Below are 11,143 nucleotides of genomic sequence, written 5' to 3'. Positions count from 1 at the left end.
CATCAAGAGAATTAATGTCACTTGATTACTGTTGATATATCTGAAAAAGCTGGCGTGCATGAACTTGACTCAAAGAGATAACCGCAGCTGTAAGAAGTAAGAAGCAACACTCCAAAACATTAGGCAAAGGCCCTGAGCCTGTACTATTGAATAAACAGGTTGCCGATGCCAAGATGTGCTGGTGATAGTCTGTTGCAGTGCCAAAGGAAAAGGGTGCCACGGGATCCAAATGTTGCTATCAACACTTAGCTCTTATCAACTCCGTTGGATTTATACTTTGCCACAAAGAGTTCTAATGCCTTCTGTCATGTAAAATATTTCCCCAAATTAGTTTTCAGTTTTCTTGCTTTCTGAAGGAGCTAGAAGGAGCGGAGAAGCTTGAAAATTTAGAAAAATTCTGCAGTTGCCCCATGCAAAAATAAAAAAATAGTGCACTCTGGACATAGCTTTGGCAGTTTTCTAGTTTTGTCACTTCTTTCACCAGCCACTTCGTCTCCTGTTCTCTTGCTGACTTGCAGTCAGTCTTGCAATCTCCACAGTTGCTAATGGTTTGGCAGTTCCCAGCTACTGAAAAGGTGATCCCTTAAGCTCATGCTAATTGGCTGAGAGGAAGACGCTGAATGGGCAAAGATTCTTTTATACCATAAATATTAAAATGTAATGAAAAGTTGGTAGCTGGGGTAAAGGAAAAGGCAGAATTGGTGTGTTAGAAATTTATAAAGAATAACATTTTTTTTTTCCTGACAGAGATGCACAAGGGCTTTGCATTATATACATATATATATATATATGGCAATTATGATTTAGCATAAAACCAACCCAAAAGAATTGCAAGTTGATGGGAAGATCTAGAATTTCAGTTATCAAGAACAAAGCATTAGAGATCTATCAATAGCACCTCAAATTTTTGATTAAACATTTACTTAGCTGCTGCACATGGGTGCAAGACTTGTCTCACAATATTAGTATCATAGAATCATTAAGTGTGGAAAAGACCTTCAAGATCATCTGGTCCAACCATTGCTCTACGACCAATGTCACCCACTAAACCATGTCCCTAAGCACCACGTCCAACCTCTCCTTAAACCCCCCAGGGACGGTGACTCCACCACCTCCCTGGGCAACCCGTTCCAGTGCCTGACTGCTCTTTCTGAGAATAAATGTCTCCTCATTTCCAACTTAAATGTCCCCCGGTACAACTTGAGGCCATTCCCTCTAGTCCTATCACTAGTCACCTGTGAGAAGAGGCTGACCCCCAGCTGCCCACACCTTCCTTTCAGGTAGTTGTAGAGAGGAACAAGGTCTCCCCTGAGCATTCTCTTCTCCAGACTAAACAACCCCAGTTCATTCAGCTGCTCCTCATGGCACTTGTGTTCCAGGCCCTTCACCAGCTCTGTAGCCCTTCTCTGGACACGTTCCAGAGCCTAAATGTCTTTCTTGAAGTGAAGGGCCCAAAACTGAACACCGTACTCGAGGTGCAGCCTCACCAGAGCAGAGTACAGGGGGATGATCACCTCCCTGGTCCTGCTGGCTACACTATTCCTGATACAAGCCAGGATGCTGTTGGCCTTCTTGGCTACCCACACACACTGCTGGCTCATGTTCAGGCAAGTGTTGACCAACACCCCCAGATCCCTTTCTTCTGCGTAGCTTTCCAGCCACTCTACCCCAAGCCTGTAGCATTTCATGGGGTTGTTGTGGCCAAAGTGCAGGACTAGGCACTTAGCCATGTTGAACCTGATCCCATTGGCCTCTGCCCATCGATCCATCCTGTCCAGGTCGCTCTGCAGGGCCTTCCTACCCTCCAGAAGATCAACACTTCCCCCCAACTTGGTGTCATCTGCAAACTTACTGAGGGTGCCCTCAATTCCCTCATCCAAGTCATCAATAAAGACATTAAAGAGAATGGGCCCCAACACCGACCCCTGGGGAACACCACTGGTGACCTGGTGCCAGCTGGATTTCACTCCGTTTACTTCTACTGTCTGGGCTTGGCCATCCAGCCACTTTTTAACCCAGCAAAGAGTGTACCTGTCCAAGCCATGGGCCTCCAGCTTCTCTAGGAGAATACTATGGGACACCATGTCAAAGGCCTTGCTGAAGTCTAGGTAGACTACGTCAACAGCCTTCCCCTCATCCACCAGCGAGGTCACCTGGTCATAGAAAAAGATGAGGTTGCTCAGGCAGGACTTGCCTTTCATGAACCCATGCTGACTGGGCCTGATCCCCTGGTTGTCCTGCATATGCTGTGTGATTGCACTCAGGATGACCTGTTCCATCACCTTTCCTGCCACCAAAGTCAGGCTCATAGGCCTGTAGTTCCTCAGGTCCTCCTTATGACCCTTCTTATAGATGGGTGTCACATTAGCAAGTCTCCAGTCATCCGGGACCTCTCTAGATGACCATGACCGCTGATAGATGATGGAAAGTGGCCCAGCAATCACATCCGCCAACTCCCCCAGCGCCCTCTGGTGCATCCCATCGGGGCCCATAGATTTGCGGGTGTCTAGCTTGCCTAAACGCTACACACTACAAAAACCTACGGTTAATTTGTTTTTCTTATACATAGGGAGAAAGGCACTAAGCAAATCAAACACCCCAAAGAATTGTTCCTCCAATGTTCAATGCACTCTCCTGCCCTTCCAGTCACTAGCTGAGGATACAAAGATAGGGCTTGCTGAACTGTCCTGAACCCTTGTAAGCATTGGAGTCGGGAATAAATTGTCCAGATGGTGTGTTAAACAAACAAAAAACCCTAAGTATCTATGCAATTAAGCTGTTCATTTACAAAAATGATCTGCTGAAGTCATTTAAGACCCTATGTATAAAATTTGTTTAGGTATTTGTCTGCTGTGTAACACTCACTTACGGATGATGTTACTGTAGTGCACTTACACTTCAAAGGCATGATTCATGACACTCTTATGTGTTTTCTAACAATACACGGTAATATAGGTAGCCCAACAAAGCTATAAAATAGCTATTTGCATGCTAGCAAAAAAACAAGATAAAACAGTAAAATTTGAATAAAATTAAACTCAGCTTTAACTATTAGTTTGACTAATGACACATGCAGAGCATAAATTGTGGAATTACCCATCACTTCTTGGAGGCATTGTTTTCATGAGCAGTAGTGTAAGAGGAAGAAAAAAAATCAAAATCAAATAATGTCGTGTGTAGGATATCCTAAAACATTTTGGATTGTGATTTCAAAATCAAATTTCCACAAATAAAGAGAAAAATGTCATTCACTGTGGCACTTTTTTCAAAATCTGAAGGTTGAAAGAAAAGTTATTTTGTAACCAAGCATAAAATAGGCATTTGAAAAATGATTTAGTTGGAAAAAAAATAAAATAAAATTTTCCACATTAAGATAACTTAAGAACACCCAAATTGTTTTTTTATTAGACTTCTCATGTTTACTTCTAGGCTGACACATGCATGAGATATTCAGCCCTAAAGGTCACTTCTGAGAAAGCTATAAGTGACTGGAAACAGCACTGCAGGATAAAATGATGTCTCATTGGTAGCTATTACTGCTGGAAAGTGATAAATGCTTTACTCTGGAGGCTAAGAGCAAGCTCCTGTAAATAAATTTCTATTTCTTAGCTGTAATGATAGCTGAAAGACAATGTGACAGAGCTGCTTCTCCTGAGTTTAATTTTTTGGTTAAAAAGAGAGAAGGATGGGCCTGTCTGGATGTGCCACCGTGCAGAGCCTACTTCTGTGGGGCCCTGCTCACTTGGCCATCATGTCTTTCTCCACGGCCAGAAGCAGGGTGGTGCTGGGTCATCCCCAGTGCCTCTCAGCCTCCCTGAGAGCAGCAGCCACCTAGGACAGGCCAAATGAGCAAGGCTTCGTGCAGGGCCCAACATGTGTGTCCGCCATGTTGCTGTCCCTTCTGGTGCTGCCCAGTGTTTTCACAAAATGGCCGCTCAGGCATCAATACAAACACTGGAGTCACCACAGCAGCTAACATCTCATTCTCCCTGTGCATCCTTTGGTCACCCCATGCTTTCTTCCCTCTGTTTCCTTTTCTTTTTGGTGTTGACGTTAGTCTTTAAGATTTAAAAATAAAAAAGGAAAGAAAAAGGGGAGGCTTTCAGTCACGTCCTACTTTTCTTCAGACCTACGTAGTGGGCTCCACTACCCATTCTGCACGGAAAGGCGCGACTACCTATCTGGCCGTCTCCCCGTGTTTTCAGAGGCCTAAAACCTCCGAAATTTGGTTTTCACAGCGCTGGGAGACCCCGCAATTTGACTCCCCACTCCGGCCGGCCCGCAGGGCGGCGCGCACGACCCCCCACCCGTGCCCCGCCCGCTCTCCGCTGAGGCGTCACAGGCGCGGCCGCTGCCCCTCCTTTGCGCAGCCGCGGGGCGGCCATGTCGGCTGCCGTGGAGCAGCGCCTTGCCCGCTTTCGGGCTGCCCGCGGCACCACCACAAGCTCCGCTGCCGCCCGCCTCTCGCCGCTCTCCGAGGAGCCGCCGGGAAAGGTCGCGGCTCCGGAGGCCTCGGAGGGCCCGGAACGCGGCGGCCAGGTGAGCGCAGTGGTGGGCGGGTAGGGGGCGTGCGGTGGTAGCGGCGGCGGGCCGGTGTCTGACGCCGCGCCTCGCTGCTGCCTCCACAGCCCCGTCCCGTCCCAGCGGCGACGGAGCCGGCGCGGCCGCTGCTGGTGCTGGCGCTGAAGGTGCTGCTGTGGGCCGTGCTGCTGGCGCTGTTCGCCGAGCTGGAGCTGGGGCTGCCCTTCTTCGTCGTCTCCCTCCTGTACTGGATGTACGCCGGCACCCGCGGCCCCGGCGAGCGGCGGCCGGGCGAGCTGAGCGCCTACTCCGTGTTCAACCCCGGCTGCGCCGCCATCGCCGGGACGCTGACGGCCGAGCAGCTGGAGCGGGAGCTGCACTACCGGCCGGCCGCCGGGAGGTAGCGCCTGGCCGCCGGGCACGGCCCCCTCGCCTCCGCACCGACCTGCTGCGGGACGAGGAGGGAAGGGGGCCGGCCCTGGGCGCGGCTCGGACCCGAATAAAGCCGTAGCAAAGCGTAGCTCTGGTCTCGTTTCCTGGGGGGTGGCCCCGGGCCCGGCTGGCAGGCACCGAAGCGGCAAGCAGCTGGTCTGAGCGGTGCTGGAAGGGCTCTGAGGGGCACGGCTCTCGCACAGCTGGCCGTCAGCTTGACAGCTGGTCAGTTTCTGCACCTGGTAGCCTTAATAGTGGTGGCAGGAAGGCTGCTGCTTGACAACAGCTTTAATAAAGTGATTAACTGCTCTTCTTTCCCAGCTCTGTCTGGAACCCACTTGCTGAAGACATGAGGCAGTATAAGCACAACTGAGGCTGGTGCTTCTGTTAACACTCAAGCATTTCATCTAACACATCTGATTTTGATGCAAGTTCCCTGTTCGCTTCAAGTGACAGCTTTTATCATCTGCAGTGTAAGGCAAAAGGTTTGATTATTATTCCTGACAGGTAATGCTTTTTTTTTTGTCATTTTTTTAAATTTAGGGTCAACATGCAGCAGATGTGGAAATGCAAGAAGTCCTCAGATAGAAAGGGATTTGCCCTGTTACTGGATTCAATCTTTTTTTTTTTTTAACCATAGCACAGCTGGTGATGCCTCTTCCAATCACTCCATACACTGTCAGGTATACACTTTCTTTGATCCACTGGTATTTCTAAAATACGGGAACAAAACATGATTGAAACAAATCATTGATATTGCCATAGTGAAGAGCAGCTAATAGACTTTACGCCTGCGAGTACTGAGTCAAGAACGAAAATCACAGCTTGGTCTTTCAAATCCTGTTTCATTATGCCTTTTGTATTTTAACAGTGATTTACAGTGTTAAGGATTGAGTTACTACAGGTTCTGTCATTTGTTAAGGAAATCAAAGGAAGCATTTATCAAGCTCAATTGGACCAGAGAGTAATAGATTAAAGTACAAATAATATGTTTAACGATGCCAAGCATCTTTCAATAGCTCTCCACAGTACTTTAGTTTCTAGTATTGGTCTGTTGCATACAGTCCAAATGCTGCTTTTTAAAGCAAAGCACAGAATTTTCTCACTTTCACATCTTCCTCCATCCTCTAGCTGAGATGTAAAAATCCACAGAGTTCTCACTCTTTCTGCTGATTTCTTCTGATGCTATACAGATAAAGTGCTCCATTTTGTTTTTAATTAATACGGCTTCTGCAGGTTAAGAGCAGTTGTTGTACTGGACGTGGTGGTACAAATAAAACCTTTGCTTCCATGAAGTGTAAGTCTTTACATTCTTAGAAAGTATTATGGTAATTAAGAAGTAAGAAATAGGTGACACTTAAAAAAATAATAAAGTACACCAGTAAGTGATAGAATTTTGTGTGTTGAATCTTTATTCATGAGGATAAAAATAAACATGTTTATGGGGAGTTGATAATCTGACATCTTTCACAGATCCTGTGGGTGTTTTTTTAAACAAGGAAAGACATGCAAATAAATACTAAAAATAAGGTAACATCCATGAAATTATGAAACTTTATAGCAGCAATGATGGAAATAAAGTTTTCATTTGCTATAAACTCTAGTTACATATCGTCCAGGTGAATTTATAGACTGTTCTATTTAATACTTTATGAAACAAGTTACCACAGTAAATGAGCATGAAGCTGAAAGGCACAAGAAATAAAAATACACACAGTTCATCTGTTCCAGTGCTTTGTGTTGCTTTGCTTATTTCATGCTACTCAAATAAATGCAAGTTATCAATTCTGAAATGGAGATGTCAATAGGCTTGTAAAAGATTTTACTGAACTAGATAAAGTATGATGTAGAAATCATTGTTTAGGCCTTGCTGAAAATATTTCTCAAAATATATTATTGTTAGTTTGGTGGCAATTCCTTTCACTGAGTTGTTTCACCAGTATGTAAAGGGGATATTGAAAGGCTTGAAGAAAAAAGAGCTTAATTAGAGAGGAAAAAAAAAACACACCAAAACTCTGCTTGTCTAACATACCTTTTTTTTCTTTTTCTTCCTGGATTCTGACAAGTCATAATGTAAAAAGGTAAGTTTGACAGCTGGTGCTGGAGTTATTCCAATGGGCCCAAAGCCCTCAGTTTTTAAGTGACACTGGGAGGGGTAAAAGGAGCCTAGTAGCTCAAAAGCATGTCAAATTTTGTGACAGCAACTAAGTATAGATTTGATGCCACACCTGTAAGGACTTTGCTGTCTATTCCTATGTCTATTAGCTTTCATTTGGTATGTATACTTTTTTTTTTCCCAGCAAAATAGTGTGTTACAACATATCTATAACTTCCTATTGCTATAGCAAAATTAATTTTGCTAACAGCTGCACAAGTAGCAGGAACATTTTTTCTGGGTTTGCACACAATCAAGCAGGGCCCTGGAAAACTAGCGCCCTGTCTTGACTATTCGTGGGTGAAATCAGTCCCTCCAGTGTGCGTTATCACACAGATATTTATTTAATCTGTTAGCACCTTTTCACCTACCAATGACTCTAATTTTACCACTTTTCCTATCCAAAGCACTTAACAGTAGATGTTAAGTAGAAACATCAGGTATGCTCAACATACAAGAAGCTAATTAATTAAATTTCAGGACAGCAATTAGCATACATATGTAGTAGTCAGGCATTGTATTAATGGTGACAATGTGGAAACTAGGTATTAAATTTACAGATGAACCTGAGGTGCTTCATTCCAAGGTCAGCTCTGCAGCCAACGTTATGAAGGGACAGCCTGGGAATGGCCTGCATAGTAGCCAGCATGCTAAGCAGACATAAACCAGCCCGAGACCTGTGGTGGATTTCTACAAATGTGTCTGACTTTTTCCCTGGAGCTCAATTATAAGCATTATAGCAGAAGAAGGTAACCTATCCTGTGTAATTTGATTCTAACCTGCTGATTACAAAACTAATCCACCCTGTTGGCAATTTGAATTCTAATACAATGATTAAATAATTCCATGCAAAGCAATCTAGCTTCAGGCAGGGAAGATGCTGAATTACATCCCAGAATATCCAGTCCATTTTCTTGGCATTGGGGGATGTGAACTCAAGTGCAAAGAGGGACTTGAAAATATGTTCTTTTTCTCTCTCTGCTGAGTAGTTAACTGCTAGGCTATGGCAGCTACTCATTACAGGAAGGCTATGGGCAGGGATATTCTCTGACCTAGTATCTCGCACCTTGTCTCTGTTGTAAAGGGAGCCAGAATATCTAAGCTGAGTAAAAATACGTAATGTCTGTTATTAAGTGATGCAATAGACCGAGGTCTGCTTGTAAAGGTACCCCATTTTTTTCTCCAGCAACTCATGTAAACAGCAGCAAGGGCGACTGCTAATTAGCAGCATAGATGCATATTCTGCGAGAGCCCTTGCAGATTCTAGCAGGTGACACAAGCCCATCGAGCTCTGGGTGCTGTGCCGTGGGGGCTTCCCAAACCCCACTGAGGGCAAGCCGGGGAGGTGGTGGGCAGCTGGAGCTGTCCGCCGTGCTGAAAATGCAGCCCTTGACATGCCTGGTGAAACCTGCCTGCCTGCATGCCACCCCGGGTAGGGCACCTGGCAAGTAGCTCGTGGGCCTGCAGAAATCGGACAAGGCTAGAGAAGAGACCAGAGAAGAGTGAGCCCGCACTGTGAATTGCCAAATCTGTCCCAAGCAGGTGAAGTCTGGTAAGACCAATTGTGACTGCAGGTTGACTTCTGCACGCAACTGGAGAGGCAGAGTGTCATGTAAAAGCTGAAGGACTGTGCATACAGGGGATATTTCTATCAGTGTCAACAGAGACCTATTAATAAAAAAGAGCCCCCCTACTAGATACTGGTTTTGGTTTAATTTTTTCAAGTGAAGCTTAAAAAGAGCACTCAGGAATGTACACCACACTACCTGCTGCAGTTATAGATCTTCAGAATGCTGTTCTTCACCTACCTACTAAAACAGGTAAGCATATTTTGAACTTTAGGCTTGGAAAGCGTATTACAAAACTGATTCTCCCCTAAAACACGTGTCCCACTAAGTTCTTTCTAAAACTGGTAATAGTACCTTACCCTATCCCCATAAAAGTCTAAATTTTTTTTTTTTTCAATAATCATAGTCTGTATCCTTGTAATTTAATCAGTTGATCACTCAGCTCGCCCACTCAACAGTAATAAGCCATTGACCCTGTGGTTTCAGACTGGATCAATGCTATGCTTAAGTTTTGGACACCTGGAGGCCTTGCGTGCAAATAGGAAGAAACTCTTTTAACTTACTTTAGACATGATCAATTTTTCCTCTGATGTGTTGATTATATTAGCAGATTGCTCTCCCTAGAAACCTTTGTCCAACAGCCTGCAGGCAATGAGCAGCATATACTTAAGTTTCTTGCTGGAGATGACACACTTAAGCCACTTGCTCGGGTATTTAAGGGTTTTCAGGTATATTATACAGTTCATTGTTCTCAGTCTGATTCACCTTCAGAAATCTTAGCTGAATGTGGCCTGGCAAGTGGCAGCATAGACACTACTGCCTACTGTGCCTCCGCTACTGATGCTGTTGGCTGGACACTTCAGAGGTTTCATACTGCTGTCCCTCTGGACATACAAATGTTCCAATCTCCACCGCTCCCAGCTTTTCCGAAACTCCATCTGAACCTAATAGGTCCAAAGAAGGAAATAAAAAGAATGAATGTAGAAATAATCAGACCTTTAAATGATTCAATTAGAAAAGGGCAAGTTAATAAGCATACCACACTGTTCGGAAAAGCTGACAATGCTTTAAATCTGCAATATTACTGTTTTAAATTAGCTAGTTATCTCATTAGTCCATCATAGGGTATTCCATATTTAAGATAATGATGGTATTCACTTGCATAAAGCTACATTGTCCCAGGAAATTTTATCTTCAGTATTTTACTCTAAATAGTATTCAGCTGCAATAGTGAATGTACTCTATGCCTTACCACTACTAACAATTAAGTTGATTTTGCATATCAGTCATGAAATGACTGACAAGATTGGCTTCCAGCTTAGTACTGCCACCACAGGTATTCCTAGAGTCTTGCTTTAATTTCTGTTTTCATTTGAACACTATCATGTGTGGGATTATTTTTATTCTTCGAATATTTATTTATTTATTTATTACAAAGACTATTTAGAATTGAAACATCAACAAACTAGCACATTGAAGTCCGCATGTTATTTCCTTGTTTTTAAATAACAATTAGAATATCTTTGCAGATACTATTTTTTTTTTAAGTTACATACCTAGCTGGTCACAGGTTCTGGGTTAAACTGTGTAACTGCTGTACTCACTTGGAAGTTCACCAAGGCTTTTGCAACTGTCATGGTTTCAGCTTTTTGTACTTCACAGACAAGAACAGAATTTAGATCTTCCTGTTCCATGGGCAAAGTTCTTGCCACTTGACTGAAGTAAGAACCTCCATTAGCTTTTAACACATAAGGCAGAGGACATAAAATTGAACATTTTTTACTCTATTTAGAAAAAGGCAGGAATGTAACTACAGTAATCGACTCATTAGGGTGTGTACTTCAGCCTGGAAGTAAGTTCAATATGGGCAGGTTACTCAGTGAGCCTTCTCTGGAGAGTTCCTTTTTGTTTTATTCCTTTTAGGGTCTGGTGCTGACCACTAAGAGACTAAATAAATGATGGCAGTTCCAACACGGGCCTGTCATCCCATGCATCCCATGCTGCTGAAACCTTCATACTCTGAGGGAAACTTCCTAGGGAACCAGTTACTGTAAAGCTTTCTTCTCTGCTTATTTTCAAATACTGAAACTGGGAAGCAACCCTAAAAAAGAAGCAAAATATTACATAGGCAGTTGTCTTCCTTTGATGGTTACCTCCAGCAGTGCTTATCAACTTTGAGCTACAGCCCTTGTAACAAGCACTATCCTGGCACAGGCGTTTGTGAACCAACTGCATTTCTGTGTTACTGAGGGTGGAATCTGTCCCTCCGATATCACAACCAAATGGGACAGAAGGAAAGGTGCTGAGATAACAAGCATGTATTTTACCATGATTACTGTGGGTGGTGGTTGTGTCAAAAGCTACACGAAGACACGAGGAAAAAGTGTGTCTGAAATACCTTGCCGTATAAGAATAAGGAAGAACAGCTTGATAAAGACAGAACAGAAAACAGAGAAATGCAAGGACT

The 11,143-nt window shown here is 44.0% G+C and overlaps 2 protein-coding genes across 2 annotated transcripts in view; one reads left to right on the top strand and one right to left on the bottom strand.

Moving 5' to 3' along the window:
* The first annotated feature begins 4,361 nt into the window (after nt 1-4,361).
* On the top strand, nt 4,362-5,041 carry SAYSD1 (SAYSVFN motif domain containing 1). The gene is made up of 2 exons (XM_040552671.1): nt 4,362-4,539; nt 4,629-5,041. The coding sequence occupies exons 1-2, from the start codon at nt 4,384-4,386 to the stop codon at nt 4,923-4,925; spliced, it is 453 nt and encodes a 150-aa protein (XP_040408605.1). The 5' UTR covers nt 4,362-4,383; the 3' UTR covers nt 4,926-5,041.
* A 409-nt stretch (nt 5,042-5,450) lies between these two features.
* The window catches only part of GLP1R (glucagon like peptide 1 receptor), an 89,598-nt gene continuing 83,905 nt past the window's right edge, over nt 5,451-11,143 (bottom strand). The window contains exon 13 of the mRNA XM_040552669.1: nt 5,451-9,620. Coding sequence (XP_040408603.1) covers nt 9,453-9,620 — 168 coding nt within the window. The 3' untranslated portion in view covers nt 5,451-9,452. The remainder of the gene's footprint in view (nt 9,621-11,143) is intronic.

This window comes from Cygnus olor, chromosome 3 (assembly GCF_009769625.2).
Source record: "Cygnus olor isolate bCygOlo1 chromosome 3, bCygOlo1.pri.v2, whole genome shotgun sequence".
Classification (NCBI taxonomy): Eukaryota; Metazoa; Chordata; class Aves; order Anseriformes; family Anatidae; genus Cygnus; species Cygnus olor.
The sequence above is the reverse complement of the archived record's forward strand: the minus strand, read 5'-3'. Positions and strand labels throughout refer to the sequence as shown.